General features: G+C 41.0%; 1 protein-coding gene across 2 annotated transcripts in view; it reads left to right on the top strand.

The window, feature by feature from the left end:
- The window catches only part of SLC5A12 (solute carrier family 5 member 12), a 28,992-nt gene extending 13,448 nt beyond the window's left edge, over positions 1-15,544 (top strand). The window contains exons 7-15 of one of the 2 annotated variants that reach the window (XM_073347812.2): positions 946-1,075; positions 1,524-1,612; positions 3,980-4,092; positions 6,164-6,231; positions 6,832-6,918; positions 8,454-8,632; positions 9,848-9,951; positions 11,434-11,555; positions 14,378-15,544. In XM_073347812.2, coding sequence (XP_073203913.1) covers positions 946-1,075; positions 1,524-1,612; positions 3,980-4,092; positions 6,164-6,231; positions 6,832-6,918; positions 8,454-8,632; positions 9,848-9,951; positions 11,434-11,555; positions 14,378-14,542 — 1,057 coding nt within the window. In that variant the 3' untranslated portion in view covers positions 14,543-15,544. The remainder of the gene's footprint in view (positions 1-945; positions 1,076-1,523; positions 1,613-3,979; positions 4,093-6,163; positions 6,232-6,831; positions 6,919-8,453; positions 8,633-9,847; positions 9,952-11,433; positions 11,556-14,377) is intronic. The other variant, XM_073347813.2, reaches the window with a different exon arrangement.
- Positions 15,545-17,687: the final 2,143 nt, after the last annotated feature.

The following is a 17,687-nucleotide window of genomic DNA, read 5'->3' on the forward strand; positions in this document are numbered from 1 at the left end:
TGTCTATGTTGTTACTCACTGCCACTTTCTTATACATTTTGTGTCTCCTTAACACACGTGATCTCAAAATGCTCCTTCAAGGGCTGGGAAGAAAATAAAGTTTTAAGATATGATTAAAAGGAAAAACAAGGTAACACAGTGTCTCAGTGGGAGGTGGAGAGAGAGTTCAGAGGGATGGGGCTGGCCAAGTGAAAGTGTGACCACTGACTGTGAAGAGTCTTGGGAGACCAAGGCTGGAGGAGGGAAGGATAGATGGCTAAGAAGTCAGAGAGGTCTTTTGTATCAGGATCCCTAGAGAGTTTTGAAATTCAGGAGTGTAATTTTGAATTAGATTTGGCAATGGCTAGGAAGTCAGTGAAGGACAATGTCAAAATGCAATACAGATTATGTAAGACCTCACAGGAATACAACATTTCTAAACTATAGACAGAAAATCCCAAGAGTGAAATGCTGTCATCCAGGTGTACCTCAAATATTTGCTGATGGGGAATACAGATTCATTTATGTGGTGAAATTATAAATGGGCCAGATTCAGTACAAAATAATATCCCATCTGACTTCAATGCATAACTTCAACAACTCTTGAGAAATTAAATCAGTTTTTAAAGGCTTATATGTAAGGATGGCCATAGAGAGATTCTCGTCAGTTTGGCTTATAACATCAGAATTGTGGTTCATTGTAAATCTGCTTCTTGAAGCTGCACCAAAAACATTTCACTCATTTACATTTGTCCTTAAATATAGTGAATACCTTACTTTTTCAAAATATTGGTGCTCCCCAAAAATATCAACATTCACACAAGCCAAGAAATGAAGAGATGGTATCATTTATTTTCAGTGGTGTTTCTGAAATGTAGGAGAACAACTTGGGTAGCCAGTAATGACCTTGCCATATTTGTGTTGAATTAGACATAAAAAGGTGTCTCTCGCTCTCTCTCTTTTCAGTGCACTGTACCTTAATTTAGTGGGACTCTGGGTAATCCTAGTGTGTGCAGTCTTTTCAGGCTTGGTGATGTATGCCCATTTTAAGAACTGCGATCCTTGGACTGCTGGTTTCATTTCAGCACCTGATCAGGTATAGAATCAGATTAATGGTGTAAATGAAAAGATAACCATTAGACCCTGATTCAAGAAGGCACTTATGCATGTGCAAAGTCAATGGGACTGTTCATATGCCTACATCCTGGCAGGTGCCTTGCTGAACCAGGCTCTACAATATGACAATGCTGTTAATTTTTCCTGTGTCATGTATGAATTTTAGGTTTTTAATTTATGCCATAGTCAAATACTACCTCACTTTTGTATTGGTTCAGTATGACTTAAAGGCTTCTCTCTTTTTTTTTAATTTATTTTTTTGGTTTATCATTTGAATTCAGTTAGAATTGAGGTGGCTGAATGAGGATTTCTGTTGAACTCCTCACTTTTGTATTGCAATGTGGTCAGAAGTAGCGACTGCATCTGCAGAGTCCAGAAAATGTCCCAGTTAACATCCTCTCTTGTTCGGTGTGTGTGTTTTCTCCTAGCTGATGCCTTATTTTGTTATGGACATATTTTCCACAATGCCAGGACTCCCCGGACTATTTGTTGCATGTGCATTCAGCGGAACCCTCAGGTCTGTGTCTGAAATTGTGTTTTGTCTAGTATGTGCCATTGCACATACTGCCTTGACTATGCAAATGTTGGCAAAACTGACAGTTCATCAAAGAACCAAACCCTGAGCAAAATGCTGAACATGAAAATGCAGCAGAATTTCTCTTTCACTTGGCCCAGCTAAGAAATGCTGCAGTGGTTTGTCTTTCTATATCAGACTCATGCTAGAGTCTGAGTATGCTTTGGCAGTTACATTTTCCTATCCCCTTCAAACGCATTCAAGAACCACATTATTAACACCAACAAGGGAGCGGAAAGATCGGCGAAATATCAATGTCCTCTTTAAATGAAGCTCGGCCTCCTGAGCTAATGCAGCTGTGAAGATTTCAATCCCTTTTATTTGACTTGACTGGTACAATTGTACAATTAGGAAACCAAATGGAGGCCACAACAGTGTGTCTGGCTCAACATAAAACCACTATGAAAACTATATAAATACACTGTCAAAGTAGAAAAAAAATGTGTCTGGAGAAATAATTCTCCCTCAGGCTGTGCTGAGTACTGGATAGTAGTAATTGGCTTGTAGGCAGTAGTAACTACATCATCAGTGTTCAAAGGAAAGTTAGAAAGAGATGGAAGGTTGAAGTCCAGACTGGCAGCAGGCAGACTTGCCACAGACTCAAACTCATAAAAGCCATCTGAGAATTACCACATTCATGCTTCTGTTCCCTGCACAGTCATGTCAGGATCACAATGGTCTTGATTCATATGAAACCAGTTCCATTCCATGTCTCGGATTAGGTGAGCCAATAGAACTGATATTCTCATATGTACAATAAGTATACTCAATTAATTGTAGTGCCTTAAGAAAAGGATGTGAATTATCCTACCTGTAGGCGTAAATTACACCCAAGTAACCTCATTGGAACAAAAAGAAAAGGAGTACTTGTGGCACCTTAGAGACTAACCAATTTATTTGAGCATGAGCTTTCGTGAGCTACAGCTCACTTCACGAAAGCTCATGCTCAAATAAATTGGTTAGTCTCTAAGGTGCCACAAGTACTCCTTTTCTTTTTGCGAATACAGACTAACACGGCTGTTACTCTGAAACCTCTCATTGGGACAGATTCTGATCAGTTGTAGTGTGAATCCAGAGCAACTCCACTGAAGTCAGTGGATTTACACCAGGATAACTCAGTGACGTCTTTGCCTATTACGAGCTCAAATTCTTCCCCAGCTTGAAGAAAAAATCCATTGGTAAAAGTAACTCTCAAAACACATTTTCTATGTCCACCATGTATTTAAGTCATTTTAGTCATTATTTTGTGAAAATTGACCTCAGTAGGGTAGCATGGGTCTAACTGAGTGTGGAACCAACCACTCTGCACATTACTGGTGCTATACAATACAACAATGAAATGAATGATAGCATTTGTGGAGGGAGATGTAACTGAATATGATTTTAATTTGTATTATTATTTTAGTAATTATTTTGTGCAGGCTAACACCAATGGGTTTGCCTGGGTATAACTGATGAAAGAATAAAGAACCTAACATACTTGTGCTGCTGTACCTATAACAACAATTTCCCCTGGATTACTTGCTAAGTAAAGTCCTACTCAGCATGAGCAAGGGTGTCAAAATTATGCCTTGAGTAATTATGGTTCTTATTTGGCACAGAGTATGTGAAAGGAGTAGCTATTATAGTTGCGGGCATTATGGTCTGAGAATAGATGGATGTATTAGATAGCGTGAAATGAACCATTCTTTGGGGAATTTTGCCAAATTGGACTTAATTAGTTATGATGCTTTCCAGAAAAATATGGTACCAGCACTATTTATTTCATGCCCTTTGGAGTCTAACATAGCGATGTTCTTGTTTGACTTTTTTGAGAACATGGAAAAGGTCTATGCAGTTTCGGCAAGTGGAGGATTTGGTACCGTGTGTCTTAAGTAGGTGCTTCTATCTTGTTCTGAGTGAGCACCGAAAGTGGCATAAGTGAAAGGCCCCTCATGATTGCAGCAGGAATGGGAATGGTTCTAATGTCCTCATCTCTCAGTGGTCCAGTCTGAGACTAGGAGCTTGTGCTCATGATTTTGCTAGTCTCAATAAGTCCCAGTTGTGGGGCTTAAACTCTGCAGTCATTTAATCAGTTATATCAAGTGATACCCACAGAATGACAGCTTAATGACTATTCATATATAAAACAAAGAAATAATTGCCAGTCAGCCAGTCTTTTCAAGAAATGTTCAAGGTAGATCATAAACAATATAATTCATCTGTTAATATTTTGGCCAGCACATTTTAGATCAGCATAATGTTATTTGGGAGTTATTTCTGTTAATATGATCATAATTGTATATTATTTTAAAATGTTTGTTTTTACAGCACTGTGGCTGCAAGCATAAATGCTCTAGCAACAGTAACATTTGAGGATTTTGTCAAGTACCGTTTTTCAAATCTCTCTGAAAAAATGAGCACCTGGGTCAGCAAAGGCTTATGTAGGTACAGTAGATGGATCTTCTACTTATGCATATTTATCATAATGCCAAAAGTATTTTTTTAACCCTTCTTCTCTAGTCAATACCCCTTTGTTTCTTTATACATCAACACAAAATAGAAGTTTTTGAATGCTCATGGTATTTATGCAATGAGGTCCTGATATCACTAGCTTATAATAAGGTGTTAGTAAATATGGAGTAACCAAGACTGTAACTTAATAAATAGGTGTATATGACTTCTGCAGCGCCCTTGTTTTTTTTCTGAAGTAAAATGCAGAACTTAGTATTGCATCGAGTTTTTGAATAACCTAATAAAGCTGAATTTCTTGCTAACCTATTCTCTGCTCACAGTCCTTCAAGAGTGTGGAAAAGAGAAGACTGAGAGGGGACATAACAGTTTTCCAGGACATAAAAGGTTGTTACAAGGAGGAGGGAGAAGAATTGTTCTTCTTAACCTCTGAGGATAGGAGAAGAAACAATGGGCCTAAATTGCAGCAATGGAGGTTTGGGTTGGACATTAGGAAAAACTTCCTAACTGTCAGGGTGGTTAAGCACTGGAATAAATTGCCTAGGGAGGTTGTGGAATCTCCATCGTTGGAGATTTTTAAGAGCAGGTTGGACAAACACCTGTCAGGGACAGTCTAGATAATACTTAGTCCTGCCATGAGTGCAGGGGTCTGGACTAGATGACCTCTCAACGTCCCTTCCAGTCCTATGATTCTCTGATTCTAAGATACTGCCTCTTACAGTGTTAGAAGTTTTCAGTTTTTGCTTCATGTTGCATGATGAAAAATTCACATTATGAGAACAAAAGTGAATACTCTTGTGGAGTATTCAATATTGATGCCTCTGGTACTACTCATGTGCTCGAATTTTAGCACTCGTGTAACTTTACAGGATTGAGGCCAGAGGGGGTTGTTCTCTTAATGTGAATTTTCGTCATGCTATATGAGTAAAGTTATACATGTGCTTAATTATTTGTAGGATGAAAGCCTGCATTTATATGTATGAACAAGGGACTGTCTCAGACTCCTTTAAAAAAGTTTAATAAAGTTTTAATGTTGAAAGCACTGGGGAAGCTCAAGGAAAACTCATTAGTGATACCCACAGAATGGCAGCTATAAATCATTTCTAGCCTGTCTTAGAGGATCACTATGCAGTGTTATTGTAGCTGTGTTGGTCTCAGGATATTAGAGACATAAGGTGGGTGACATAGTATCTTTTATTTTATTTTCTGTGGGTGAAAGAGACAAACTGTCAAGCTTACACAGAGCTCTTCTTCAGGTCAGCTTTTGAGCTTGGTGTAGCTTGAAAGCTTGTCTCTTTCACCAACAGAATTTGGTCCAATAAAGGCTATTACCTCGTCCACCTTATCTCTCTTAGAGGGTCACTGTCAGCTTGATATTTTTAAATAGTTGATATATAAAAAAAATCAAGTTTCTGACAGTGCATCCTTTAAATAATGTGTTGAATTTTAAAAAAATATCTTTAGAATATTTATATGGATATTGCTGCTCTCCTACAGATTTTCATTAAGTTCATATATAGGGTAAGACCACAATCACACTCAGACCCTTCATCTCTGTCCATTTGTCTGCCTGTGACCTCAGTTTTAGCTTTGCTGCTGCCGTTACTTTAAACATCCTCACGAAGAACACCCATGTGAGTGCCACACAGAGCAATGCGTGAGAGCGTTGCCATGCTAGTGCATGAGATAGGACAGTGGCTAGGATGAACTGAAACCAATTATACAGTCAGATGCAAAAACTGAACCAACTGAAAACACTGGAGAAGACTATTTTTTCACAGAGACGGGATTTCTAAATTAATGCTAACTATTTAATGTTGCTTTGGTAAAGAGATAACAGGATCTGATGTTGAATAGTTCAGTAAAATATGGTCCCACATCAAAGCCCACAATGCAAATTCCTTCATTCTGCCTGATCTTTCAGATGATGGGAAAGAACAATAAAACCAATCTTGGAGCTGCAGAGCAATTTGAGGAAGTCCATACCACTGATCACTGATGCACTTGTAACTGCTGCTAATATTAATCATTAATCTCTTTCAGGTATAGTATTTGGAGTGCTGTGTACTTCCATGGCTGTGGCAGCATCACTTCTGGGAGGAGTTGTCCAGGTATTTAAATATCCAGAGACTCACTGAGCTCTACAACTAAAGAAAATTGATCTTGTACCCTGTTTGTTCTCTTTTCTATTAAATCATATTTTCTATGAAATACAAATGGTGTTGTATAACAAAGAAACAGACTATAAATAATAATAATAGTAAGCACTCCTGACAGGATGAGTGCTTTACATAATCCACTGAGTGAAGAAATCTGCTTGTTGAGTGCAATCCTAAACAATCAAAGCAAACCGGAGCACGTTTGAGTCCTTTCTGACATGCAGTTCCAGCTTAATATTAATATCCAGTATTGCCATTGCCACCTTAGTGTTAAATTAACTTCTGTGACCAGTAACAAAAATAACAAGGGCAATCATTGCAAAAACTTTATCATTGGAAAGGTAAAACACCAATCACAATGTTTCTTCTTTAACAATATACTGACGGAATTTGCATTTTATAATTTGCCATTAAAATGTTACAAAGCAGAAATCAGAGCTCTGCATGCATCAGAATGAGAACATTAAAAAGGTGTGATAAGAATAAGACTGTGGATATATCAAGTGACATTGATTAGCCCTAAAAAATGTCTCCTGTGCGTTGTTTCAACAGGCTTCACTCAGTATTCACGGCATGTGTGGGGGGCCCATGCTAGGATTATTTACACTGGGAACTGTGTTTCCTTGTGCTAATTGGAAGGTAAGAGGTGACGATCATTGTCTCAGTGAGTTTCCGCTTGCTGGTCCTTCATTTATATGATCCCTCCTTTTATTATTAATTATTATTATTATAAAATAATAAAATATAATAATAATAAAAATACTGTAGCACCTAGGAGCCCTAGTCAAGGACGAGGATGCCATTGTGCTAGGTACTATACAAACACAGAACAAAATGACAGCCCCAACCCCACAGATTCTGTGCCCTGCTTTGAGGCCTCTTACTTGAGATTAGTCCAAACCTACCCCACCCCCCATTTATCAACGCTCCTCCATTTTGGAGCTTGTTCAGAAAACTATTGACAAAATTCAGACCTTCCCCACTCCCACACTGTGAAGGCCATGGGGCTTCAGGCTATGAAGTAGCCCTTGTGTAGCTACTCTTTGTTCACAGGCTGTAATAACAACTGCTGACTCATAGCACTTCCTATGTGAGGGTTCTAATGCCACTTCAGATTTGGGTACATGTGGATCCAGTGGCTCCTCCCCTGGCTTACCCAACAGCACCCTCCTGAGAATAGGTTGGCATGGGGACTCCAGTGGCCTTGTGTGCACCATCTATGCTGGGTGGATTCTACCATTACAGAATATTCAGTTCAGTCCATGGTACATCATTTATAGAACTGAGTTTCCATAGTAATAGATGTGGGATGACTGTGCATGTATGAAAGGGCCATATAACTCTAAACCAGCATGAAGAATGTGTTACTGGAGCCTCTACAGTCAAATCTACTTAATTTATATTTTGGCTGAATAAAGCCCTGCGACTTCAGCCACAGATACAAAGTCCTCATTTGCCAATTACCACCACTCACTGAGTAGAGAATAGTTCCCTGCATTTAGAATAGGAAATAACTCTGGTAGCTCAGATATCGCTTTGTGGCAAATGTCGACTGTCTAATGCAACCATCCTCTATTTGAATTAAATCTCCAAACAAAATAGAGCAGTAAACGGGCAAAAATAGTATAATTCCATCTGGCTATATTGGTAATTCAAGCTAACATCTATTCAGTACAGGCAGTGAAGAATGGACTGCAGGAAGGTATTTATACCATGGTAAAATGTTCACTTTAAAAGTGTAATCATTATGAAGGAGCTTCACATGGGAATATTAGTTTTTACAGGGAGCAAAGAGGGTCATTTCCGAGTAAATTTTCAGCACATGGTTTAAAAGCTAGTTTTATCCATTCAGTGCGCAGCACGCAGGAAAACAGGCTTTTCATCTGAATTCTGCCCTTCTGTTGCATTATCATGTCTGACAACAGAAAAGGTCAGCGTTTTTCAGACTTCAAACTTGTGACAAAATTTCAAGTTTCAATTAAAAAATATAACAGAAAAAATTACTAACAATGCCCCAGCCCAATTTTTGACCCACTCTACCAAATAAGGATGGATTCAGCACCCTTGGAGCGAATGGGAGTTTTCGAGTGCAGGACCAAGCCATTATCACCTGATTTCATGTGTGCAGTGATGTATTTCAGTTCTGTCTAATAATATATCTTGCTTTATTTAAGGGTGCTGCAGGAGGCCTATTGACTGGGATCACCTTAGCATTTTGGGTTGCTATTGGAGCTTTTGTTTACCCAGCACAGCCTTCAAAGGCCCGCCCTCTGCACTTATCAACAGCCAACTGCACTCTAGCTAACAACTCAGAGATGATAACTACATTGGCTCCTACTCTCCCTCCAATCAGGTATTTTCCATTGATTTTTGTGCGGTTTTGTCACAATGTGAGTTTTTGAAATTAATATTCTGTTTTATAAAGGTACTTACTGCATGACATCAGCTCTGGGCTACAACAGTTGCCCAAATTGTGCTCCATGGCACTTCAGGGGTCTGAGGCCATGCTGATGATCTCCAGACAGCTCGTTGGTCACATGATGCACGTTCTCCTCCAGCTGCTACATAACACGAAAGAAAGTTGAAAATACACTAAATACATCCCTAATATTACCTTTCCATGTAAACAATTAAGAACATGGGATAGGTAGGGACCTCCTGGGTCATGGAGTCAAGTCCCCTGGTACTGCAGGCAATCCCGTTTTATAATCAGATTGCTGCAGGGATGTTCCTGGATTATGAAATTGTAGGTGTCAGGGAAGGGTGTCCATAAGATGATCTATAATGTGGTCCACCTTGTGAAAAGTTTTTTAGTATCACTTCAGTTACCATGTTGTACCTTGCTTAGGGTCCTGTTGAACTCCCAGTGATGTCAATGGGAAAGCTATCCATTGACTTCTGTGGAACTTTTAAAGAGGAACACTTTCAAGATACATACAGCTCAATAGCTAGCGTTAAGAAAAGGCCAAACCAGGCATTACTAAGAGATTAACTGAGCAGGCACAAGTCAATTCCATCTTAGAGTGATTCTAGAAGCATGTTAGGGTATATCTGTAATATAGAAGAGGTGTGAAGGGAAGTTATAAATAAAATATAAGGGGCTGGTTAAACGACTGAAAGATCTGTAACTGTGGATCTAGCATTAACTAACTGCACCCAACAAAAGGCAGAACCAGGGCTCAGAACCTTACAGGACTGGGCCTTAAATTATCTGCATTTATAATTACTTGGAAAGGAGAGAGTGACAAGCATAAAGCCACTTGACAATACCAATTTTTGTGACACATACAATTCTAGCAGTGACCATTAGCCAGAAGCAAACTATTTGTTAAAATGCTAGAACTATCTGGACCCAATGCAGTTCTATCCATACTGGACATGTGTTCTGTTCTTGATGTGTGTATGCGGTTATCTATGTATAGAACTGTCTATTACTTCTAAAACTTCTGGTTTTTTTTAAATGATTTTTTATCTGAGACAATATAGTTTTATCCTTCATAGAAAGACATTTATAAGTCAATGGCAATTATTGCTAACATATTCTTCCTCTCTTCTTGTGCTGCCATAGGCCTCAACTGGCAGATACTTGGTATTCCTTGTCCTACCTTTACTACAGCGCTGTGGGCTGTTTAGGGTGCATTATTGCAGGCCTTCTGATAAGCTTTTTAACAGGTTGGTTACTTATTAAAGGTTTTTTGCATTAAGATTCGACTAGAATCAATTGTTTTAGAATTCTACAGATATGTACAAGGGTGCAAACTCGAAACCCAGACACTTATTGGAAAGTAGTGGAGCTAAAACTGGGCCACTTGAGTCTAACTCAGGGGTGGGCAAATGTTTTGGCCTGCGGGCCACATCTGGGTGGGGAAATTGCATGCAGGGCCATGAATGTAGGGCTGGGGCAAGAGGTTGGGGTGCAGAAGGGAGTGCAGGGGGCGGGAAGGGGTGTGGTGTGCAGGAAGGGGCTGAGGGAAAGGGGGTTGGGGTGCAGGAGGGGGTGCGGGACTGCTCAGGGCAGGGGTGCAGGGAGGAGTGTGGGAGGGGGCTCAGGGCAAAGGGTTGGAGTGCAGGAAGGGTTCGGGGTGCGGGCTGCTGCCTGGCACTGCTTACTTTGAGTTGCTCCGGGGTGGCAGCAGCACTCACTAGGGCCAGGGCAGGCTCTTGGCCCCTGGGTGGTGGGCAAAGGGCTCCGTGCTCTGCCCTCACCTGTGGATACCACCCCCAAAGCTCCCACTGGCCTCAGTTCCCTGTGCTGGCCAATGGGAGCTGCAGGGGGCGGTGCCTGCAGGTGAGGGCCGCGCATGGAGCCCTCTTCCCCACCCCTAGGGGCCGCAGGGACATGCTGCTGGCTCCTTCTGGAAGCAGTGTGGGGCTGGCAATCCTGCAGGCTGGATCCAAAGCCCTGATGGGCCGGATCCAGCCCGCAGTTTTCCCACTCCTGGGCTAACTGGTTTGTAGATTCCCATTCACTGAGGTTTCCCAAGGAAATTCTGGGTATGTTAACTATGGATGGATCTGGAGGTTTGAAAAACAGCAATAGCAGACAGACTTACTGCCCTAAAGGGGAGTCTAAAACTGTCATAACTATGGGACCTCTGCAGCTGGAGGAATTTAAAGCAGTGCTTACCCTGCTCTAAGTTACACTGCAGAGCAGTTCAGCCTCCAGTGGCCCTAAGATCAGGGGACAGAAAAATGGTTTAGCTCCACCTTACCCCACCCTCTCAGCTGCTCTGATGTGAGTATGGCCCAGCTGAGCATTCAGCTTGTTATCTTCCTGTTTTTATTAGAGAGATCAAACTAGTTTTCATTTTAAAATGAAACAAAAATAAAAAGTCAAAATGAAGCAAGTAAATGCATTTAACCTCTTCCTCAATATTTACATAATAAACAGAGATGCTCATCTGACACCCTCTCCCCAATGCAGCCCTAGATGAGATCAATACAAACTCCCTAAGTGGATATTTATCTCAGCCAGATGGATTAATTGCTTAAGACCATGACAGCTGAGATTCATCCGGGCAAAGATGACAAGTGAGCCACCACACAGACCATGGAATAACTACCTGTCTTAGCTTCATCTGTTGTCTTGTGTCTCCTTTCTCTGCTTAGATGTCCATGGAGCATACCATTAACAACGATTTTTATTCTTTCCAGGCCCTGCTAAAGGAAAAGACATGAAGCCACTGTTAATACGTCCTGTCTGCAACCTGTTTTGTTTTTGGTCTGAAAAATGCAAAACATTATGCTGGTGTGGCGTGCAGCATGACAGCACAAAAGTGAGTCTATTTCATAACAGAACCGCACACGACAGTATTATTCAGTGCATGCTGTGCAAAGTATTTGACAAACGGATCAGATTTAGACATCAAATTCTAAATTCCTGCTGCATACAGCAGAAAAGGCCACAAACAGTTAAGTGGAAATCAGACCAGAACTGAAAAAAATCAGCCTTATTTTGCTCATTATTTAGCCCCAAATCATGTTACAATATGTCACTATTTACCAGGTACAGAAGGATCACGGAATCTAGAGAGGAAGAAGCCCTGTTATGTGAAGTCAATGCTCCTTGTAATGCATGGTATAATCTCTTACACATCAACAGGGAGCATATCAGAAATTTAATCTTAGCCAAAAGGCCAAGAAGAGAGGTCAAACAAGGCATTATTTAATGTTTAAAGAAACAAAAATACAGAAGAAATGGACAGGCACCAATCTTCCTATGAGGTCTTAAAAACATATCTAAAGATTAGAATTAGGGTAATATTTTCAAAGTATTTACATGATTTAAGAGCTTAAGTTCAATTTTCAAATGTGGCTCAGGCATGTAGGAGCTTAAGTCCCATTGACTTTCATTGAAACATAGGCACCTAAGGCCAGATTTTCAAAGCTATTTAGGTGCCTAAAAGTGCATATAGGTCTCTAGTGGGATTTGTAAAAGCACCTGTGTGTCTGGAGCCAGATTTTTAGAAATAGGAGGTGCCTAACTCCCATTGATGTCAATGGAAATTAGGCACCAAGACATTTTGAAAATCCCACTAGGTGCCTCTCTGTATCTTTAGTTGCCAAAATGCCTCTGAAAATCTAACCTTAATTGCCTAAGACAAATTGCCTTTTGAAAATGAGCATTTTTGGAAATGTTACTCTTATTCCTTTTACCCAGTGGAAAATATGCATACTGCATAATGCAGTATTTCAGAAATGAAAGTACTGTAGGTTTGTGAAGAACATGTGCTGGGAAGCTGCAAGAGTACTTGTGTGGTTTTGAATTCTTCAGATGCAATCAGAACTGAATTGGGGTTCAGGATCTGGGGAGGAAATGAGAATTAGGCAGCATGGACTGCCTTTGAGATGATGGATAATTTTTTTGCTCATATTACATTCTTGCAAACATATCAGGAATTACAGCAGAAACATGAAAATTGGGATAAGAGCAAAAGAAATGATCTGTCCTCTTATAGAACAAGAAAACCTGACCACCTAGTTTCTATGATCTGCTCATTTGTGTCAGTCTTATGTGGAAGTTGAGGAGAGCATCATTCTAAGGACATGATTCTGCTCCCACTGAAGTTAACATCAGTTTTGCCACTGAGTTCAGTGGGGTCAGGTTCAGGCTTTAGATACTTATTAGTACACCTTTTAAAAGTGTCTGGGACTGGGGCTAAATATTAACAAGCCAAAGGACACAATGGAGGAAAAGATGTAAAGTCAATTCCTTGCTTTTGTTTCTGTTCTGAAAAATGACTGTAAAAGCCACATGGTATATTGGATTCTGTCATATATGTGTTTGAAGAGGTCCATATTGTGCTGGGCCTATATAGAGCTTTCCTGAGCTATATGCAGAAATAAGGCTCCCATACACTCCTAAAATCTTGGGTCAGAATGCAGGTCTGGTGGTGGCAATGGGGACCAAAGACTGCACAGCTGTTACTCCTTCCCTGTCTTGGAGCAGGTGGGTAGGAAGGAGGCAAAAGAGGGGCAGAACCTTGGTTCCACCCTCCTAATACACTGGCCAGTGAAGCTGAGCCTCCAGGAGGAGGAAAGCAGACAAAATGCCCAGTAAATATCTGAGACAGATTATCCACCCCTTCCCCCAGGTGCCAGCGGGAAGGATTTGTGACTATCTCAGTCATGATTCCAGCCTGATGCTCCTCCTAGCATAGTGCTGCCCTGTACTTTGGGAGGTTCTGTGGCCTAGTGGATAGAGCACTGACCTGGGGCTCAGGAGACCTGGTTCTGCCACTGGCCTGCTGGGTGACCCTGGGCAAGTGACTTCACCAGTCAGTGCCTCAATTTCCTCATCAGTAAAATGGGGATAATGAATATATAAGTAAATTATTATTATTACTCAGGGCACTGAGGAAGCAAACGCTATATAAATATGTTTTTTTCCTAACTGCCAGCTCAACCTGAGCTCTGAGAGTTGAGATGGCTCTTCCCTTCTTTTGCACCACTAAGTGTAATAAAGACTCTTTAGGAAACTCTCTCAGCCCATGTAGATCACACCTGTGGATTATTTTCAGATTATGCTCTCAGTGTCCCTTTCTGTTCAGTGGGTTTGCACAGGTGCAATGTATTGGCCCTGTAACACACACAAAAGGAATATCTTTCTGGGGTTTTCAGAGGAGCCTCAGGAAGTTTCAGGTGCCTGAATCTCATTGAAATCCAGTGAGATCTGGGCACTTAACTTCAAAGCCTTTTTTGTGTCACCCTGAACACACACAGGGAGCAGCTCTGTGATGGATAAGAGTCACTTTACAGAGTACAGAGTAGCAGCCGTGTTAGTCTGTATTCGCAAAAAGAAAAGGAGTACTTCTGGCACCTTAGAGACTAACCAATTTATTTGAGCAATAGCTTTCGTGTTGCATCCAATGAAGTGAGCTGTAGCTCACGAAAGCTTATGCTCAAATAAATTGGTTAGTCGCTAAGGTACCACTAGTACTCCTTTTCTTTTTACAGAGTAGAATCACACTTCAAACTCTTCTTACAGGGACTAGATGCATAAATCCAACTATGATTTGCTAGGGTTGGTTTTCATGTTTGAAATATGGCAAATCACACTTATTCTTCAAACTTCTGTATTTTTATTCCTATTTCTTAGGAGGACTCTGAAAACAATCTGTGTAAAGATGGTGCAAAGAAGGCAGGGACAGATGAGCCCATCCACAATGGATTCAACAATGAAACCCAGAGTCATTTACCGGGTTATAATCATCATGAAAAATCCTACACCAATACAAGCATAGAGACAGAATCCTACTTCTAGCAGCTGTGGGGGGACAAAACCTAACTTCTCATGGAAATCAAACTGCATTGCTCCAGCTTTAGAAAACAAGGACTGTACCTAGCCTGTCAGTTGTATTTTACTAAGTCCTGGATGACCAGAGCAGCGTATGGTAGGCACTGCAGAGAGAGAGGTAAAAGCCAGATTCAATTTTAGTTATGAAATACATATTAAATATTAAAAACAAGGCATCCATTCTTTAAAGACAGTGATGCTGGGAATGCTGTGTGTCAGGAGAAATGAAAAAACTGAGGCTTATTATGAAAATTTCTATTACATGTTTAGCAAAAGATTGGCATTAATGTTGGTGCTGTGGCTAAATTCCAATCTGAGCAAGTCCATCATCTATCAACAATTTATTTTGGAAAATTCAACCATCCAGAGGCATTTCCTTCCTTCTTGTCCCAAACTAGGATGTAGTGCTACTGTTCACCTCAGTTATGGATGAGGTGATTTCTGTATCTGTTATCTTCTCCCACAACCATCTCTGTGCTTTCCCCCACAACCCTCCTCATGCAGTTAGACACAGAACATCTTTCCTGGTCGGAAAATCCCTTCCCTTCCACATTCAAATCTCCCCTGAAGACCTGCTTCTACCAGAACACATATTGGCAGTGAGTACTAGCCTTGAGCTGGCCCACAACCCGGGACATCTGATTGTAGAACAAACCATTTAAAAATGAACTTTTACAAAAATGTATGTTATCCAGCCATAGCCAATCATAACCATTTTACTTGTAAGTCAGGCTTCTTTCCCAAATCCTCTCTCTGGTCATTTTCACTTTGTGAGGAGCTCTGAAGCTGATTGGCCTGTGAAGTTGGTGGTGAGCAAGGCTGAGGGAATATGAGGACTCACTCAACCAACAGAAAGATGATGGACATTTCTGTCCTCTGATATATGCCTTTTCTGAACTCTAATAGCAGTGGTGTCCATCAGAATGCATTGATACATGTAACAATAAAAGTTGGATATTTGGTACAGAGGCCACTGTTCCTTTGCTGAATGAGCTTGGCTGCTGCCCTGCTATCGTCTCTCTAACCTGAGCGTTTTGCATCAGTTTGGGCATCTTCTGGTCTGAGCCCTGCTCCCACATTAGCAGAACCATCACTCTCCCCTCTTTGCTCCCCAATTCAATGCAAGCTGGCTCCACACTGTCCAATAGCATGTTGGTCCAGTTGGAAGAATAAACTCTGAGGATTTGGTCCAGTTCGTCATAGAATGGACATGTTTTCCCAGTCTGACCCAGACTTCATTATTGTCCTGGGCCTCGTTATAATGGCCTTAAGTCCCTTGATTTTTTTTCTCATTTCTGCTTGATGCTCCGAGAGATGCCAATCTCAGCTAGTCGCTCGGACGCCCAGCCATACATTCACGTATTCTCAATGCCTGAGTTCAACTGTGCCTGACTTGCCTCATCTATCCAGGTGGCCATCAGTGCCCACATATCCGCTTCAGATCAGCTGGCAGCACAGTCATAAGAATGCTACTGCGAAGACATGCTAGCCAAAGAAATTGATTTCTGGGGAAACAGCACACAGTGTGCGCAGTGGCATGTGCTCAGATAAGTAGCTTCTAGAAACCATGACCGCTGTGCAGTGGAGTTCAGAAAATAGGCCAGACAGACCAGCTAATCATTGACCTGTGCACTATGGGCTAGTACTGGGGGAATTATTTGCACCATAGGGACTATTATTCCAGCGTTACCCATCCATAATGACACTGCATTATTGGAATTCGGCACAGCAGAGAACCATATGGTGGTTAGAAGCCAATCTAATCCAAATGGCACTATGAACAGCTGTGCATTGTTGGGAGTAACTCTATATGTGGACATGAGGTGTATTGCAGGTGTGTCAGGGAACCGAGCGGCAGTTAGCATGACACATTTCTGCAGTATTGATAAGGCCTTCATTAGGAAAAATAAATGTTTGCTAGTTCTCCCCAGGAATGGGTCCATATGCTTGACTAGGGATCAGTTTGGCTAAGGACTGACATACGGTTGGGACTGACATTCTGAGTCATGGGTAAATTCACTTCATTATTTCTTTTGTGGTCCTTTTAGTGGCTCAGCTCTGCTTGCTGTTGCCAGACTTCTCTCCTCCCGGCGTGCAGGTCCCTTTCTCCCCCTTCACCTGACACTCTCTTTCTACTTCTATGGAAAATCCTTCCCCAGGTGGTTAGCAAGGCAATGACTGCATGTGGAAGTTTTATTAAAATAGCTGACAAATTTATGACCAATAGGAGTGTAAACTAAGCCACTAATAACTGTTATTCTTCAGGGTGTAAACTAATTCCTTGCAAGGGTAAGGAAGGAAATTGCTCTTAACACCCCACCATAAATAGTACAGTGCAGCCTGGTGGTACATTGTGTATTATTTCATGCACTGGTAGAAGCAGGATATTAGGCTAGAGGGCCAGTGGTTCCATGTGGTATAGCACCTCGTACCACATGGTCAATTGTTGTAAAGCGATGGCTGCACTGTGAGGCAACAAGAGCCAATTTTATAATTTCTCAAGATCTTTAGAAATTTACTCATTGCGATTTCCTATTATGCTAAGAGTCTTCTCAAATTCTGTATACCAATGGAGTATACAGTCCTCCCCTCCCCCACCCCCATTTGTCAATAAACTAGTTTTCACCAATTTTTAAAACCAGGCACAGTATAATGTGCAACCGTAATAACTTCCTAATTTAATTGTCATAAACAACATAGATGCTTCCTGTTAGTATTATTTTAAATGTGCAAAATGCTGGGCAACTGTACTGGTTAGAGTCAGAGGCTGTGACAAACTTCTTCACATAAAATTGCCAAAGTACTTTGTTTTAGTCAGCTATCCCAGCCCTTGGTTCTGTTTCAAATCAAAGTTGCTGGTTGTGCCTAGCTGTGTGGTGATTTTGTCATGTAGTCAAACATTTAGCAAGATCTAAAGTGTGAAGAAGCCCAGTCAATTGCTTGTGCATTTTCTAATCTTGCCATCGCATTTCCAGGCATGTGGTATTACAGAATTAGACTTCCAAAGTTCTACTGTTTCAATTTAATTAATATTCAGGTCAAGGTTGGGTAGAATTACCTTCTCATCTCTGAGCCATTGATCATTCCAAATCAATTCAGACTTCCTCCTGCT

This window comes from Lepidochelys kempii, chromosome 6 (genome assembly GCF_965140285.1).
Source record: "Lepidochelys kempii isolate rLepKem1 chromosome 6, rLepKem1.hap1, whole genome shotgun sequence".
Classification (NCBI taxonomy): domain Eukaryota; kingdom Metazoa; phylum Chordata; order Testudines; family Cheloniidae; genus Lepidochelys; species Lepidochelys kempii.